We start from the raw sequence: 19469 nt of genomic DNA, 5'->3' as shown, positions 1-19469 counted from the left end.
GGTATGGATAAAAAAGATTCCCCAAATCTTGGTAATTATTAAAGCTGAGTATGGAAACAGGAAACTCGTTAAACTATTCTACTTTCATTAAAAAATGTCCTTAACCTTTGTGACTTCTATTTCCACAAAACACCTCTTCCAAAAGGAAGATGAAAATCTACTTACAGGGTTTGGCTTAAGCTTTCTTCAAAAGCTGGCATTTTAGCTTCTTTGTATAATTTTTTCAATTGTTCTACGTGTTCTGGATTATCAATGCCCATTCCCATTGACAAAATTTCAACTCGAACATTATAATCAATGATAGAAGTTTTCAAATTTGAAAGTTTTGTAATGTGCACCTTGAATCAAAGAAAAAAACATTTGCAGGAATCACACTTTGAATTTTAATTGAATCAATCTGACATGGCCTCTCAATCTCTCTCTGCAATGTCTCATGCACTTTGGCACAGGCCACAATGTGCAAGGGCTTCTCATGGCAGCATCTGGATCATTTCATAACCAAGGTTACATCAGAATCTTCCAAAGCTCAGGCCCCACCACAGAAATATGACCAGGTGTGGGGTGGGGACAAGATCAAACTCTGAAATAAAATCTCTAGTTGAGACTAATCTGTAATGCTGTAACCAAACATAAAATTCTATTTTGTTCTGATTCTCAATCAACAACCTTTACTTCTACTAACAAGGAGGATCCTAAGACTCACAGTCCCCACATGCCCAGAAAGGGCGTATGCCAAGGCCCTAAATCCTGTGTTCTGGACAAAATCCTCCACTTGTCTTCTCTGCAACCAAAACATTCTCGTCCATTTCAATTTATACAAAATTAAGTAAAACATGAAAGTCTGCAACAGTCCAATTCCTGTTGATGGAGGGTGTGGATACGGGACCAAATGTCCCTTCCATGTCAGGGGGTGGGGTGGGCCGGGCTGGCACTGTCTGGGGTACCTTCCTAAGTGAATCCTGGGAAAGTGTTCCCATCTGGGACTGTGCAGAAGAGCCTTTCTCCAATCAAACTGGGGACTGAACTGGTCTGGGTGGAGAAGGCACATGTGGCGGGGGGGGGGGGTCTCTTTCCCTTTTAGTATACCAGTGGACACTGTTACACACTTTGGAGATGTGGAGACCTATCTGCCAGGTAGGTTTTCTTTTTTGCTTCATTCTTTAGCTATAGTTTTATTTATTTAACATTTTTTTGGTGCTGGCTGGTACAGATATCTGAACCCTTAACCTTGGTGTTATCAGCAACATGCTCTAACAAGGTGAGCTAACCAGCCAGGGCCTTTTTTTTTTTTTTTTTTTTTAATTTTTTTTTAGCTATAGTTAAAAAAATCCCTGCTTAATAAAGTTTTCATTTTTCTCCAATAAAGAACAACTACAATACTATTAAAATATCAACTAAGACCCCCAAATCTCTTCATTTGCTTACACTGGTAATCTATATTTTCTCCTCTAAAAACCATTTTCTCTTACTCTTAAATCTTATACCCAAACTCCCCATTTAAAGTGTTAAAGCTTTGCCAACCTTATAAAAATAACTTTCAGCAAAAGTTTGTATGAACTGAATTCCTTTAAATCTTATAAATAATCATAATAATTAAGATTTAAGTCTAATGCAGCAAAATTCTGAATGGAAAAGTAGGGTTCTTGGGGGCAGGCAGGCAGGGGACGGTGCCAGCCTCAGGGAGAGGCACAGAGGCACCCTCACTCACATGTCCTTGTCTCACACTCACCACCCCTCCCCCCAGGTCAGCTCCACAGGGCAGGAGTCTTCATCTGCTTCATTCACAGGTGGAACCCAAGTGCGCAGTACTGGTCCTAGCACATAGTAGGTGCTCAATAAATATTTGGTGAATGAACAAGGTAGAAATTATGAATGTGATAAAACCTATCTTTGAATGCTTGAGGACTGGACTCCTCAATATTACTGGTCACGTCCCACATCTTTAGGATCACTTACAAACTAGAAAAGATGGGGACTCTCGCAGCAGTCATTGACCCAGGGCCTCTCAAATGGTATGGACTGTAGACTGTGAAATCGACTTAATGGTTCATGATCAACAGTTGAAAACATGAAATAGAATAGAAATGTAAATATTAAAGGATGTCACATGCAGTAAGGATAGTTTCACGAAGCTTTGGTTGTATGCAAGTGTGCGTGTCATATACACAAATGCATGTGTGCACCACATTATGACATAAAATATTCCCTTAAACAAAAACTAAACCAGAACCAATTCGTGACCCAAATAACATGAAAAACAGCTCTTCCTAACACAGAGCCACCAATAAGCCTCCATTTCTGTGAAGCAAACAGTTATTCAAGCATCACTTTAGAATAATTTCAATTATTTTAGGGGCCCATTCAAAGAGATTTCTTTTTTTAAGAAAATTGCATACTTACCATTGGATCAATCCAAACCGTATTTCCCAAAGCCAATACCACTTTTGCATCATGCAATTTTCCAACAATTTTATGATGAATGTACCTAGTAACCTGATAAAAGCACTTAAGTTATTTATCTGAGGACTTAACAAAATATCTTATACTGTATATGTTGTATAATTTGAAAAATATGCCATGCATTTGAGACTTCCAATGACCCTATGAGGTTAGGAAGGTCATCATCTCCCTTTTGTGGACAGGGGCAACAGTAGAGTTTAATAAGGACAGATGCAGAAAGGTACTGGAACCTGCGTGAGGTCTCACATGAGTGAGCTCCAAGAATGGGTAAGGGTCCGTGTCTTTGGATTCCTAATTCAGTACTTTCCCACTGTGGACATGTGTCCCCCATCTCCTGTAACAACCATAAACCTGTCTTTAAAGTTTGGATGTTTAATCCTTTGAAAGCTCAATGACAGTGAAGTGAAAGTTGTTCCTGCTGCTCCAGAGGATGTCATGGTGACGGAGCCACTCTGTAACCCAACACTGGAATTGAGGGACCCTGGTCTTTTGTGTTCTCTCTCCTGAGCATGTAACTGTTTTCCACTCAAGAAGGGTCACAGCAGCTAAGACCTGTCCAGCCATTCTTTCATGCATGTTGTAACACCAATAAAGCAGAACAGAAGGGAGGCTGCCCATTGTCATCAGATTGCTTCTATCTCCCTTGAACTTTGTAAATGAATTTGGAAGATTACACACAGGAGAACTTTTCCCCATTTCTACAGAAGGCTGCTCTTCAAGGAATACTTGTCGTCAATCATCTTTATAGACCAAATGTGTCTTGAGGACAAAGACCATGACCTTCTTGCTGCCAGCTAAATTCCCAGAACCCAGCATGGCACCTGGCACACAGTGGACACTCCGTAAACACTTACTACACAAAGGAAAAAGACTATTTGATAAAGGATAAAAATTTTTACTAAATTCACAACAATGAGGTTGTGTATTTATCCTATTTCATGGACACATTCACTCGGTTTATACTTGGATAATGTTTAACCTTGCTTATAACCCACACTGTTTTTACTTTGCCAATTGCAATGGTTTATTTCCTATCTCATTAATCAGATTACACAAAATTTCACCTTCCTTTGATTCTTCCTTGAACAATCAGGACCATCATCATGAACATGACTCACTGCTGCAGTAATGAGCAGGACTTTCTGGCTGGCCTCTGCCTGGTCGGCAAGGGCTGAGCCTTTCCATCCTCAACTGAATCCACATGGTACCACTCTTCTGTGCTCTGTGTCTTGGCACAGGTAGTTTTCTTTCCCTTCAGTGCCTTATCCATTCTATTTGGTGATATCCTAGTTACCGCACAGGTCCCAGAGGAAATGTCCCTTTCTTTGGAAATTTATCTGGCCTCCATCTTTCCTTCCTTGTCCATCCTCTCAACTCCAGTGGAATTTCCTGGCCTCTCCAGAGAACATCTATCACCTATAGCTCCACGTTGGCTGTGGTACCCATTTTTGTAGGTGCTTATACTATTTCATCTCCGTAAGCTGATAGCTAATTTATTTTACCACGATCCCTATTTTATGCCAATTCTAAAACTGTAAGCAGTAGATACAATGGTGACAGTGTAAAGGACACCCAGCATCTCTCTGAGGGTTCACAGCTGGGTTCTATGCACAAGTGGCAGTTAGTACATTCCTGCACCCGCAAGGATCTAAGCAGACTATGCTTTAACTGCCTAGGAACATGAAGCAGTTTGCTTAAACTCAATACTTGAAATTCAAATAAGCCTCAATTCTAAAAGTTAACAAAACATAAAAAGCCAAAAAACTCACCTTTGGATTCCATTCAATTTCATTGTCAGCAGGTTTCACCCTACAAACAATAAACTCCACAGCTTGTGGGGGAAGAGTGTGGAAGTTTTCTGGGAGATGCAACAGTTGGCCTCTTGTGACAAGTCCAGTCCTGCCTTCATCTATGAACTTTACAAGGACATTATCCAGGACCCAAGTGTCTTCTTTCTGGCTCATCTCCAACACCTGAACCCTGGGGAACAATGGCGGCATCAATTTAACACAGAGATTCCAAAAAGGAAATAATCTTTGCCTCAATGTACCCATTAAATGGAAAACAAACAAAAGACTCCTAAACTGCATGATTTTTACTCTACACTAGAAACTAAAAAACTAAGGCCTTTGAGAGCACTTAGAGATGGATTATTTAAAGTATACATAAGTATAAGAACATGTAGTACTTTTGAATAGAGTAAATCCCTTTATATGACAACATAATAAAAATTAGCATAGCAAATTAAAGTTTCAGCATTTCTGAATCAAGGCTATCACAAAGTGACATGGGTGTGGCTTCAAGGGAGGAAGGTGCAAACAAGTGAGTGAGTCAGACTGACTGGGCTGGACACTGTGCCATTTAGTGAGCTGACCTTAGACAACTTATGTAACATTGCCAAGGCTCAGTTTGCTTATCTGTAAAATGGGGATGGCGCCCATTTTACAGGAATTTGAAAGAAATAAATGAGTTAAAGATGAATGTGTATGTCATTCATAGTGACGGCTCAATAAACGTCTGCAGTTACACTGTCACTGTGCTCTGTGCTCAGGAATCTTGGGTAGAATTTCACACGTAGAACTGTACCAGGTGTCAGGGGGACATTGGAAGGCAGCCAGGTTTAGTACATATACACTCAGTCAAATAGACAGAGGTAAAAATAGAAATTCAATGCCATTTAAAGTTATCTTATGCTTCACAACTTTAGAGATAAAATAAAAATAGACTTTACCTATGAAAAAGTGTTTTTTCTGCTAATCCATATAATCCAAACTTCTCCGCCTTTTCAACAGTGGTTTTATTACTGGAATTCTTAAAATACTCATTCATTTCAGCATTCAGAGTTGCACAAAGATCCACATGTTTATCAATTATACGACCAAAGTAATTTGTTGCATTCGAAATATAAAAAGGTATTATCTGAAACATACAGAGTAAACAAAATCTAAACCAAAGATGTATACACTCACTGTACCTGCAGAAATAAGCACTTGACCTACAAACCAAAAGCATACAAACAGGTGTTTAAAAATAAATAAGCTGGTAAGCTGGCCTAAAAACAAAAACAAAATAAGTATCTTACCATATTCACCAATAATTATAACTTCATTTTAAGGAAGATTTTTTTGCAATTTTCATTATTTTAAAATTTCATTATTAGGTATAAGTGTTCCTTTGTTTACTTTTTAACTGCACTTTCATAAAAATTCTTCTTAAAACAACACAGCTGTGTCTTGAGCCCCTTCTGATCTTTTTTTCATGTACAAGAAGAATTTTAAGAGATTACTGTATATCAACCACAGAGAAAACCATGTCCTACAGGGACCCCAGCAACCCAGAAGTGGATAGATAAGCCATAGCAGTGTGCATTCAAGAAGACAACTCTTCACAGGTAAGGGTATGCAACGATACTAGCCTGCTAGTGGGAATGTCAGTGTGTGAGAGGGAATACTGGTGCCCACATGTTGCCAAAGTATGGAGAAGGCATTTCAGACAGAGGGTGTAAACAACCTGCATTAAGGCAAGGAGCCCTGGCTGCCCAGAGCAGATGCCAGGAGTGAGAAGTAGCTGCTTAGAGGGAAGGGGGAAAGGGCAGTGCTGACTGGGACCAAGGCAGGCAGGGATGAGGTCGCTCCTTGTGATCGAAAAAGGTGTGGGGTCTCACAGGCTGACAGCCTCGTCTGTGGCCCCCTCCAACTTCATTACCTGCCACTCTCGCATTCTCACTGCCAGTGAGCCTTGTCCTGCCTGCGAACACACCACAGGAACTCCTACCTCTGGGCCTTGGACTTGCTGCTTCCTCTGCCCACAATATTCTTTCCCATATCTTCCCACAACTGGATCTTTTTTATCACTTGGGCCTCAGTGCAGTTGGGTCGACTCCTCAGAGAGTTCCTCCCTGCTTATAACTTCCAAAGGGCCACTTGTCCCCCTGGCACACTTACACCAGGACACTCTCTAGTACTTCACTGCACTCCATCCTCTTCATAGCACTTGTCACTACATAGAGTCATCTTCTTACTTCCATGTCCCTTGTTGACCATCCCCATGGGAATGCAACCCTAAAAGGATGGGGAACAATCTACCATGGTAATCAAGCCAGCCATTCTCCAGCACCAAGTAGAAAGCTGCCACAATAAACCCTCAGAGCTTACTCTGCCTGCCCCCACCTCAGGCAGTGAGTTTTGTGATCCTTCCTATCTCAGACCCAGTCTTCTCCAGGGGAGTGCTGGTAAATGGAGTCTTCTCCCCTATGCTTAGAGCCCTCAACAGTCTGGCATTCCAGACATTAGGCCACTCCGTGATGGCTGTCACTGAACACGAGGTGGTACTGAGGATGAAAATGCCCACTACAATATTATAAGAAATGGGCAGGGCATAATATATATGCCAATAACAAGAAAAAAATTTTTTTTTTTGCCTTTTTCGCGACCGGCACTCAGCCAGTGAGTGCACCGGCCAGTCCTATATAGGATCCGAACCCGCGGCGGGAGCGTTGCTGCGCTCCCAGCGCCGCACTCTCCTGAGTGCGCCACGGGCTCGGTCCAGTAACAAAATTTTTAAAAGATGCACAAAGAAAAATGACAGAGAGAAGGAGGGTGGGGCAAGATGATGGCTAGAGGTGCCCAACAGATCCTCCCACAGAAAGGGACAAGACAAAGGAATGGACAGCTAAGTACAGGGGACAGACTGGTGGGAGAGTGTAGGAGGGCAGTGAGAGCCTGGTGAAGACCCTGTGGGGCACCAAGCAGTGTAGTACAGAGGAGAAAGAGGCACACAGCTGCAGCTGCCCCATGTCTCTGACACCAGGATCAGCCAGGAGTTCTCACTTGTGGTGGAAAGAATCTGCTTGGCTGTGAGTACTTCCCAGTGGTAATCCTCCTCCTGTTCCTGCCCCAGCCCACCCCTACCACCTCCACGGTGGCCTTGTCTAGGCCCAGAGCAGTGGTCCTTCTCCCCAAACAGGAATTCATCTGCACAGCAAACCCCACCACATGGCCCACACCGCCTGCATGGCCCTGGCCACCTGTGTGACCACAACCACCTGGCCACTAGCCCAGCCCCACCCGCCCACCAGGGCCCAATCATCCAGCTGCCCATGTGGCCCACCCACACAGTCGCCCCCACTCACCCATGGGGAGTTAGCAAGGGGACAGGAGAGACCTTTTGTAGTGATGGAAATACTTATATATTGATTGTGGTAGTGGGTACATGACTGTATACATTTATCAAAACCCAACTAACTATACACTTAAAAATAGTGATTTTTATCATATGTAAATTATACCGCAATATAGCTGATTTTAAAAAGAGATTTGGTTAGAAGGGCTCTGGGAAGGTGGTGGCAATGAAGTATCAGTTTTTCATAAAGACAGAGCAGTGAGATGGCAAAACCCAAAACCAAGGACAAAAAAACAGTTGAAAAAAAATATCCCCATGGACCCCAAAATAAAAGCAGATAAGGAAGACAATATAGGTGAAAATCTAGTTGAACTTGGGTTTGGCAAAGACTTACGATATGACACCAAAAGCACAATCTATGAAATAAAAAATTGGTAAGTTGACTTGATTAAAATTAAAACTTCTGCTCTGTAAAAAGAATGAACACACAAGCCAAAGACTTGAGAAAATTTTTGCAAAACACATATTTGATAAAGGACTGGTATCCAAAATATCCAAAGAACTCTTAAAATTCAACAATAAGAAAATGAACAAACCGATTAAAAATGTCTGAACAGACACCTTACCAAAGAATACATACGGATGGCATATAAGCATATCAAAAGATGCTCAACATCCTACATCATTGGGGAACTGCGAACTAAAACAATGAGGCAACACTATACATCTGTAGAATGGCTAAAATCCAAAATGCTGACAATGCCAAGCACTGACAAGGCTGTGCAGCAGCAGGAACTCTCACTCCCTGCTGCTGGGAATGCAAAAAGGTACAGCCGTGCTGGAAGACAGTTTGGCAGTTTCTTACAAAATTAAACATACTTTTACCATATGATCCAGCAATCGCAATCCTTGGTATTTACCCAAATGAGCTGAAAACTTATGTGTACATAAAAACCTGCACATGAATGTTTACAGTGGCTTTATTCATAACTGCCAAAACTTGGAAGCAACCAAGATGTCCTTCAGTAGGTGAATGGATAAATAAACTGATACACGCTGACAATGGACTATTATTTCAAACTAAAAAGAAATGAGGTTTCATGCCAAGAAAAGACATGGAGGACACTTAGATGCACATTACTTAGTGAGAGAAGGCAGTCTGAATAGGATGCGTATTATATGATTCCAATTATGTAACATCCTGGAAAATGCGAAACTATGAAGACAGTAAAAAGATCAGTGGTTACCAGGAGTTCTGGGGAAAAGGGAGAGGGATTAATAGGTGAAGCATGGGGGATTTTTAGGGCAGTGAAATTACTCTGTATGATACTAAAATCACACAGATATATGGATTATATACATCATACATGTCATTATATATTTGTCAAAACACACAGAACCGCACCATAGCAAGAGTGAACATTAATGTAAACTATGGACTTTAGTTTATAATAATGTATCAATATTAGCTTACCAATTGTCATAAATGTATCACACTAATGTAAGATGTTAATAATAGGGGAGACTGTGTGCGGGTGGAATGGTTTATGGGAACTCTGTATTTTCTATACACCTAAATATGCTCTAAAAATTAAAATCTATTAATTTAAAAAACAACAACAAAAAGCAGATAAGCAAAAACCACCGACATTCACAAGATCTTCAAGTACCATGCAGATCCTTTTGCCCAATGATTAATGGTCATTTTAATGAACATGTTTTATTTTTTTAAGCGGCAGAATCTCAATAGGATATAATTATGACTTCTACACACATGTAGGAAGAAGCAGAGGGAAGCAATACAGCATCTGATGGACCTGAGAACAGAGAACTCCAAAAGATGCAACAGTCATTCACTGAAAACATGATGGGGCAATGTGCTCCAACAGTGGGTGAGGGATGGAGCCCCTGTGAAATCTCTAAACTGTCCCTCCAGGGATAAGAGAGATGCAGGAAGAGAAAAGGCAGATAAAAGTGGGGGAAGAAAACAGAGTGAGGAAATCTCAAAAATCTCAGACACTGTATCACCACATTTTTTTTTTTTTTACACAACACATAAACAACAGAAATAGGAACTCTGTGAAATTAGAAGTTACACTGACCCACACCTCCTCTAAAAGTGAAGGAAAGAGCTTCCAGACAGCTGAACACTGAGGGTTCCTAGAGGGCACGGAAGCTCTGAGCCCCTTCCGCACACCTCACCCCATGCATCTCTTCATCTGTATCCTTTGTAATAGCCTTTATAATAAATGAGTAAATGTTAAATGAGTGAATGAATGAATAAATAAAATCAAAGGAAAACAAAATTTATCTAAAAGTAAGCAATAGCAAATTATCAAGATCAAATCCATACTACATCATAATAAAATAAAAAAATAAATAACAACATAAATTGTAATGAAGTAATTAAAAAATGTAAAGAGCAGAATAACAGTTCTTACAATGAAAGCCATTAGAAAGATGTATCCACAAAACAGATCAAAATTGTAACCTTCAATTTCAAAACAAGCTGCCTTTTATCTTGTTAAATTAAGAAAATGATATATGATATAAAAGAATAATATAAATCAGAATTAGAAAACGTTAGAAATTAGGTGACAGAACTCAGGAAAGAATTAGAAATTAAAGAAAAAATTATTTTAATAATGAAAACTGTAGTGGGTTGAATAGTGGCCCCCCCAAAAACATATGTCCATGTCCTAACTCCCAAGGTCATTATGATTGTGACCTTATTTGAAAAAAAGGGTCTGCAGATGTGATCAAGTATCTCAAGATGAGGAGATCTTTCTGGATTATCTGGGCAGGCCCTCCATCCAGTGATAAGTGTCCTTTAAAAGAGACAGAGAGAGAAGAGGAACAGGCAATGAAAAGCTGCAGGCAGAGACTGGAGTGATGTGGCTACAGGCTGGGACATGCCAAGGAACTCGTAGAGTCAACAGAAGCTGGAGAGGCAAGGAGTAGATCGTCCTCTAGAGGCTTCAAGGGAGCACAGCCCTGCCGACACCTTGATATCAGACTTCTGGCCTCCAGAACTGTGAGAGAATAAGCTTGTGTTGCTTTAACTCACCATCTTTGTGGTAATTTGTTACAGCAGCCTAGGAAGCTAACACAACAGATCATGCCTTAAAAAGGATTTGAAAAAAATGACAGAATTTTAATTCATCAATTCTATCTGTATCTCAGAATTTTCTTTAAAAAATAATCATGAATGTTTTGAAAAGAATCATATAGGGCCAGCCTGTGGCTCACTTGGGAGAGCATGGTGCTGACAATACCAAATCAAGTGTTAAGATCCCCTTACCGGTCATCTTTAAAAAAAAAAAATCATATAATTACTGCATTATTTTTAATAGCCCCCAAATGGAAACAACTTTTTTCCTGAAAACATAACTAAAAACATCCCTAAACTGTCATCCATTTACCCAATTTGATCTTGGTTTTATAATAAAATGGGGCCCTGAATTAAGACAGCTTATAAAGACCCGTGCCTATTGTCAGATTAATGGTGGTACATTAATATCGACCACTGGAAGTCATAATTATATTCTACTCAGATTCTGCTGCTTAAAAAAGATGTTCGTTAAAATGATCATCAATCACGGATAAAAGAATTTTTCACAGAACTTACTTTAATGCATCCAAACATTGGTAGAGCTTGGCTGGACAATTTCCTTGGCATGTCCATTTCTGGATTAATATGGTGTCGGTCAGGACAGATCCTTTTGTTTCTGGGGAAAAAAAAATGACTAGGATTTTATAACCAGAAAAAAAACAAACAACAACAACAAAAAACTGTTAACATGGATTGTCAGGCGTTCTTCAGAAAATTAATCTACAACCCAAGTCAGAGAACTTTTATTCAAAAACACCTTGAAAGTTAGGTAACCATATTAAATTTTTCAGATGACACTAACAATACATAAATAAGTGAAAAAGAATTCTAAAATTTAATTAACACTGAATAGACTTAAAGGAAAGGGTTACTTCCTTATTTCTGCAGACATTCTTAAATGCATTATGTAAATGAACAAAATATACTTCCAAAATAAAGACTATGAATCAGATACACATCACCATAATCCACAATAAAGGCCAGTTAACCTCTAAACCAGAAGCCATTCCTTAACTATAATGTTACTTTGAAACTGAGAAATAGTTGAAGTTTGTTTCAAAAGTTAATATTCTATTTAAAGGAATAATGGAAATTGTTGCTAATAACCTGTTTAATGTACCATATTTCAAAAAAGTTAACGTCAACAGTTATATTAAAATTAAATTCAACCCAGTAGATAAATATCAGACACACAGGCCCCAGCCTCAGCCCCCCATGTGTCTGGACCAGTTAGAGGGGACCCATGACTGGTGAAGTATCCATGCTCTCCAATTTGATCTATAGAATCAATGCAGTCCCTATCAAAATTCCAGGAGGGATTTAGAATAAATTGACAAGTCTATTTTATAATGTATACGGAGATGAAATAGATTTAAAATAGCCAAAACCACCTTGAGGAGGAGCAAAGTTGGAGGACTTTACACCAGATTCAAGACTCACTATAAAGCTACAGTGCTTAAGAAAGTGTAGTACCACATTGGTGTCAGGATAGACAAGTAGACCAATGTAACAGAAGAGTCCAAAAATGGACTGCATATACTATCACCTGGCTTATGTCAAAGCACTGATTCAGTGAAAACAGAATGATGTTTTAAATAAATGATGCTGGAGCAAATGATTAGCCATATGGAAAAAAGCAAACCTCACCCTGTATCTTACACTATAGATACAAATTAATTCAGCACGGATTATAGGCCTAAATGTGAAAGCTAAAACTATAAAGATGCTAGAAGAAATTATAGGAGAATGTTTTCATGACCTTGAAATAGGCAGATATTTCAGTATAAGGATGTACAAAAAAGTAACTACATACATTGAGAATATTTTCTCTCCATCTGTGGCTTGCTTTTTCACTCTTAATAGCCTTCTGATGAATATCCTTATATATGAAATATTTGCCTATTTCGAAGTCATGAAAACATTCTATAATTTTTTCCGGAATCACAGTTAAGAATTTCTGTTCATCAAAAGACTATTAAGAGTGAAAAGGCAAGCCACAGATGGGGAGAAAATATTCTCAACGTATGTATCAGAAAAAGCACTTACACCTAGAATATATAAATTACTACCACAAACCAATATGAAAAAGATAAACACCCCCATTTAAAACATGGGCAAAAGACCTGAACAGACACTTCACAAGAAGAGGATGGTCAACTGTCCCACATACATATGAAAAGATATTCTACATCACTGATCATTAGGGAAACATGAATTCAAATCACAATGGTTTAAAAACGACAACAAAATCACAATGGTTTACTACTACACCCCCATGAATACTAAGTGTTGGTGAGGATGCAGAGCAACTCAAACTCACTTGTACACTACTGACAGGACTGTAAAATGGTCAACCACTTTGGCAGAGTTAACCATATGCCTAACCCCTGACCTAACCAGTTCACTCTCTAGTATATATCCAAGAGAAATGGGTGCTTACTTCCACAAAAAGACACTACAAGGGTGTTCATAGCAACTTCATACATAACAGCTCCAAACTGCAAACAACCCGCAGACTCGTCAACAGGAGAATGGATACACGAGTGTACACTATGATGTATTCATACAATGGACTACTGTGCCACAAGATAAATTTTAAAAATATAGATACACACAACATAGACAAAAGTCACAGATATTAGGATGAGGGAAAGAAGTCAGACAGAAAAGAGTACATACATAAGAGTACATACATAAAAGAGTTCCATTTACATAAAGTTCAGAAACAAGCAAAATCAATCAGTGTTGACAGCTCTCCAGAGGTGGTTATTTCTGGGGTAGGGAACTTCAGGAAGAATGACAGGGAATTTCTGGGGTGCTCCTTCAGAGTTGGGTGGTGGTTTACATGGGTGGGTGTGACAGGTATGTAACAATTCATCAAGCTGTGTACTTATCATCTGTGCACTTTACTAATGTTATACTTCAATTTTAAAAAAGAACACTGGCTTACTTGCAAAAACCAAGAGTCTTAAGATAGGGACAAAGAGGCCTTCTGGCTTTTTTATCTTCTTTGGCTTCCAGAACTCCTGCAGTAAACTCATACAGCTCCAGTGGAACTTTGGCATCTGCTCGCTCCAAGTAGCGCAGGACCCCAACTGCATCGCTTGCATTTCTCTCTGTCAGCAGCAGGATGGATTTGGTTTTTTTATCTCCCTGTTCTGCAGGAGAGCCCTTAAAATTGGGTGAACAAAAGAAGTAGATCATCCATACCAGTCTAAATAAGGAAAGCTTATGGACTCTGAATTTGTCATTACACAGAAAATGCCAGTGGAATATTGAAGATAAAAATTAATCAAACCTGTTCAGTTAAACTTTGAAAATGATCAGACATGCAATATAGCCGTCCACCAAAAATTTTTGGCGATGAAGGGAAGCTGAAGTGAATCACACATGTGGCATCGCTGATGGCCAACAGTGGTATGCAATCGTCAGTTAAAGCTGGAGAAAAGATTCCAACAATTTCACATGAGCTGGAGTTTACTGCACCTCCTTTAACAAGCAATATACTGCAGTATGTTTCTGCATTGCATTTTACTTTTTAGATGCAAAGAAATGGCTTTCCAATTTTTTTCCACAAAATGCCACAGCCCAGCGATTAAATTCCAGAGAAAAGTAGTCTCCCTTTTAGCTGGAAAATATCTATTACAAATCCTGGCTGCCCATATATTTTTTACTTATTTTATACATTTTTATTTATGACCATGTTTCATCAGAGGTATATACATATGCATGCATGCATACACACACACACACACAAATACATATGCCCTATATATATGTGTGTATATGACGGTGATCCCAAGCTAGAGAACTCTGGGGAGAATGTCTGGACTAAGGGTCACTGCCTACTTACCCGACAGTCCTAGGGGCACCTAGATTCACCTCAACATCAAAATCTCAGTGGAGGTTAATTTTCATTTTGAAATTAACATTACTAACAAATTCTCAATAAATGTGGGAAATAAGGAAAAATCTAGAGATGAGATATATAAATGAATTGAAGACATAATTCCTACTAGCTCAGCCTTCTCTACACGTAAGTAGAAATTAAAACACTTACCTAATACAGTGTGAGAGCCAGAACTTAACTTCTTCTTCCACTCTTCTAAAACACTTTTTAAATTAAAAACTATTTCTTTATGCATTTTCAAACAAAACATTGAACTGCTTTTTACTACCTAAAGATAAAACCAAAGAGGCCATTTACAGTTCACAGTCAGGAACATAAACATGAAAGCAATTGTTTAATCAGTAATTATAAATGTGAAACACTTTAAATTATCTGTGAGGGCATTATCTCACTGATCCAGTAATTCCTGAGAATAACATAATCGTAAACTTAAATAAACGTTCGCAAAATTCTAGTTTATATCTAAAAACTCACTAAAGTGAAACAAACATTTTGCTAAAACTATTTTCCTTCCTTTTTAAATAATTCATACACACATGTATATGTATACAACCAACACACGGTACTATTGTCAACAAGGGCTTTTAAAACTACACCTTCTGGTCCATTTTTGCAAAAAGATGGATTTACTACTATTCTGTATTTGGCTTTGTTTCTACATTTTAGCATTAATGTATACAAAATTAGATTAAATTTAATAAATATTTAGCCAATTTGGTTTTTCTGGCTATACAATAATATTTTTTACTGTTATCTTCTCAAGTAGAGAGTACAGAAAATGTTGGCATTTCTTCATGAACTGGACCTCTTTAACGCTATGCCAAAACTATCCAGCACTGCTCCCCGTGGGGAATGCTGCTTCAGTGGAAAGGCTGGTCCCACCTACTTGGCTCCTCCACCAGTGCCAGGCCTCCTATCAGTGCTTCAGGGAGTGGAACCCATAAAACTGTATTTCCCTGCCACATATTCAACTACCCAGGAATTTTCTGATGATTTGAGATTCAACCAGTTTAAATAAACAATGAGAACATTTACGTAGAGAAGGGCTCACCTTACACACTATTTCTGTTTCAGCTACAGAACAGGTGAAGATCAAAGTCTTTTGTGCCTGACTTGGAATGAAATCAAGAGCTTGGAGTAAAGTAGAGGTTTTTTCACATTCTAGGCAAAGATGCACTACCTGGTAATGAAATGCAGAAACAATGTGATCTTTAAAAAGTTCAAGTTTCACTTTTCATAGGTAAATTACGATTTTCATAGTAAAGAATGTATAGGAAATCAATATAAATTTAAATACACAATTATAGATTTGTGTATGAAATCAAACCTATAATCATTTACTATTAAGCCATGAAAAAAAGGTTACTTTTTGTGTTCATCAGTCCCCCACCACACACACAGACGACTCATTACCTGTTGAACATTGCCATAGAGAGCAGCCTCTTCCGTGGCTGTGATTACAACGTAGGGATCGTTCATGAACTCTTTGATTAAATGTTCTATATGTTTGTCCCAGTGAACTCCAACTGCAACAATTTGATGTGGTGCAGATTCCCTTTCTTCAACTTTAATATTTTTTTTAAAGTTATCTAATATAGCAAGTATCTAAAAAAATAAAAATAAGTATAATTAATTACATTTTTATTTCAAGAGAATAATAATTAGTTTGACAGAACATAAAATGTAAGGGATTTTAAATGTAACAGATATTTTCTGTTTTCACAGTGGGAAAAGCTTTTCTGAAAATAAAAGTAAAAAAAAAAAATTAAAAGGAGAAAATGTTAAGTTTAAAGCCAATAAACATCCTAAAACTCCACTATAAACGAAAAGCACAAACATCTTGCTAAATATGTGTGACACATCTAACAAGGGATTAACATTCTCAAATAAAAAATTCTAAAAATTAACTAGAAAAAGATGATCCCACCAACATAAATTAAGGAAATGAGCAAACTCAGAGAAGAATGGATATAAATGATCAATATGAATGAATGTTCAACTTAACAAGTAATCAAGGAAGTACAAATTAAGCAAATGAGATTCCACTGTTTACCAATTAGACTGGAAAAGACAGCCAGGCCAAGGCCTCACACTAGCAGGAATGCAGGGAGCATGGCACGGTGGCACAGTGCTAACGGGAGAGGAAATCAGTCCGTCTTTTCGAAAGGCAACTTGTACAGTGCAGTATACCCAGATATTGGTTTTGTAAATAAGAATCTGGGACTTTAGAGGAGTTCAAGAACCCTGTACAGGTCCACACAGTCAGTAAGTAACAAAGCTTGAACTTGAATCTGGGACTATCACCATCCCCACATGAATGCTTTTGGTCATCAAGTTACATTGCTTCCAACAAATGCCTTACAAGAATTCATAGTCTTTGAACCATTAATCCCCGTCCTAGGTATTTATACTAAGGGAAACAGGTGAGAAGAAGATGTATGTTCTTTAGCCACACACATAAACAAATTAGGGACATAAATTTATGTCCACAAATAAGACAGTATAAAAATAAATGTTATTCCCATATAATTCAATAGCATGTGGCCAATAACAATCACGCTGTAGAACAGCAAGTAATAATACAATGTTGTTAAATGCAAAATGCAAGTTAGAAAATAGTACATAAAATTTGTTCTTCATATTGTTAATTATATGTATCAACGAACATAGGAATAAAAAAAAGAAAGAAATAGTCGAAAATAGTAAGAGTGGTCACCTCTGAGTGTAAAATTGTTAATGGTGGGTTGTTGCAAGTGCTATTCTCTGTTTCTCAAATTTTCCAAAATAAAAATTATTGCTTCCATAATCAGAAAAGTATTAATTAAATACTGTAGAAAATCTCCCTGGGAAAATTTTTGCTCTCCAAAGAGAACTTTAACATTGGAAAGGAAATTTCAGATAAATACTCTCTCTTCTTAATCATAGAAGTTAAAGGAAAAATTGTTTTAGATTAACCAAGCTATTCCCCAAGTAGACACTTTCCTCGATTCCTTAAGGCAGTTAAGACTTTATATGTATATTTCAGAAATACATATATATATATATACATATATTCTGAATAGCAATGACATCTAAATGGACACCATACTTACTTGCTCATTAGCTTCAAAGAATAATACTTCCACCTCATCCAAAATCAGGTGACAGAGTCTAAGAAACAACAGGCTTTGATAGGTGAGAAGTCTCAAGAGGCTATACGGTGTTGTAACAATCACATCACCTACATTTTAAAAGAAAACAATATTTTAGAATTTTCCACAGGTTTCTCTAACATTTCCTTTGGTAAGATTCTACATACCTTCTAGAAATGCTTTCTAATTAAACAAAAAGCTGTTTTTTCTCTCAGATGGGTGAGGTAACTCCCACCTACCCAGGCTAAGCCCTGTCACAATCTGACTAAATTCCTGCGTACTTGCCAGGTTTTGCACTCCTGAAAGGCAGGCAGGGTTTTAGTCAACACTGTGTGCCTAGCATCTAACAAACAGTAAGTGTTCAGTAAACAGGTGATTAATGAATGAAATCTCATAGTTTTCTCAGTGAAAAAGAAGTCAGTCAAGATCAAACCTTCATAGTCGATACCCATCAGTAACTGACAAGTGAGGTCTGGACTAGCGACCGCCAGCTGCATCATCACACAAGCATGGGCAGGGTTCCACTGTCTTCTGTGGGGAAAATCAAACAGTTTGGAAAGGATGCTTACACCCCCTTGGAAGCTTCATATTTTTTGCTTCATCTCTGCGGAGTCCGATTGTCAATAACACAGGATGAAGAGGCCTGGACGACATGCTATAGTCACCCAATAATTCAAAAATTAATTGGGCCTTTTTCCACCCAGGGCACACGATGACTGCAAGAGGCTGCAAAGACAAACAAATTCAAATAATTTTGGATGACAGTTAGGAATCAAACATAGTATCTGTCAAATATCCAAGACATCTCCTTGCATGAAGTACAAAATGAGTTTTTACATCATTGTCATATAGGTTAGAAAAGTTAAAATATAATTTTACTAAAATAGATTTAGACACATTGACTCAGATTTTCCTAGGGCTTAAACTAAGCACTCCACAAGTATTAACTGATTTAGTCCTTGAAAAACACTTTCAGGGTAGGGCCTATTATTACTTCATTTCACAGATGAGGAGTGTGAGGCACAGAGAGGTGAAGTCAGTTGCCCAAAGCTGCACAGCTAATATATGAGAGCAACACAATTTGAACCCAGGCAGTCTGGCTCCAGATCCCCTGATCCTAGGCACAGAGGTGAACTGTCTTCTGAAAGGGGCCTTTAAAAAGGCTAACATCTGGTCTAAATAGAGTTCCAGTCAAGATGGCAGAATAGACGGTCCCCAGTGTCACTCTGTCCGAGAAATCAACCAATTTACAACTATATAAAAAAGCAACAACAGCCAAGCTGGGGCCACTGAGCTCAGGGGAAGAGAAGAACAGACCTACAGAGTGCATGAAGGCAGGAGAAGCCATGATGAGAGAAAGAAAAAACTGCTCTGAGCGCTTCGGGCTATGGCTGCTTTAAGGCTGGAACTGCTGAGCACATGGAGCAGGAGCTGGCAGAAGCCACAGCTATGCCCTTCAGATGGAGTTGCTTGGAGGCAGCAAGGGAGAAGAGGGCCTTGGTGGCCCCCAGGCCAGCAAGACCACTAACGGGGCTCCCATTGACCCACATAGGAGTGAGGAGCCACAACAACTGAAAAAAAGGAGCCACTCAGAGGCCAGTGAGTCATCACAAGGGACTGGTGCATGGCCCATCCCATGGGAAGTGTTTGCAGTATGGGCAGTGGGAGAGACAGGCCCACTGGGAGAACACTGAAGCACAGCAAGGACAGCTGATCTGTACCCCAATCAATGTAG

General features: G+C 38.8%; 1 protein-coding gene across 1 annotated transcript in view; it reads right to left on the bottom strand.

Moving 5' to 3' along the window:
• Positions 1 to 19469, bottom strand: part of TDRD12 (tudor domain containing 12) — an 84374-nt gene that overhangs the window by 4783 nt on the left and 60122 nt on the right. Inside the window, exons 15-26 of the mRNA XM_063109930.1 lie at positions 18304 to 18460; positions 17696 to 17823; positions 16017 to 16208; positions 15655 to 15783; positions 14754 to 14871; positions 13992 to 14131; positions 13644 to 13864; positions 11210 to 11309; positions 5192 to 5379; positions 4230 to 4440; positions 2401 to 2493; positions 166 to 338 (exon numbers count right to left, since the gene is read on the bottom strand). Coding sequence (XP_062966000.1) covers positions 166 to 338; positions 2401 to 2493; positions 4230 to 4440; positions 5192 to 5379; positions 11210 to 11309; positions 13644 to 13864; positions 13992 to 14131; positions 14754 to 14871; positions 15655 to 15783; positions 16017 to 16208; positions 17696 to 17823; positions 18304 to 18460 — 1850 coding nt within the window. The remainder of the gene's footprint in view (positions 1 to 165; positions 339 to 2400; positions 2494 to 4229; positions 4441 to 5191; positions 5380 to 11209; positions 11310 to 13643; positions 13865 to 13991; positions 14132 to 14753; positions 14872 to 15654; positions 15784 to 16016; positions 16209 to 17695; positions 17824 to 18303; positions 18461 to 19469) is intronic.

This window comes from Cynocephalus volans, chromosome 10 (genome assembly GCF_027409185.1).
Source record: "Cynocephalus volans isolate mCynVol1 chromosome 10, mCynVol1.pri, whole genome shotgun sequence".
Classification (NCBI taxonomy): domain Eukaryota; kingdom Metazoa; phylum Chordata; class Mammalia; order Dermoptera; family Cynocephalidae; genus Cynocephalus; species Cynocephalus volans.
The sequence above is the reverse complement of the archived record's forward strand: the minus strand, read 5'-3'. Positions and strand labels throughout refer to the sequence as shown.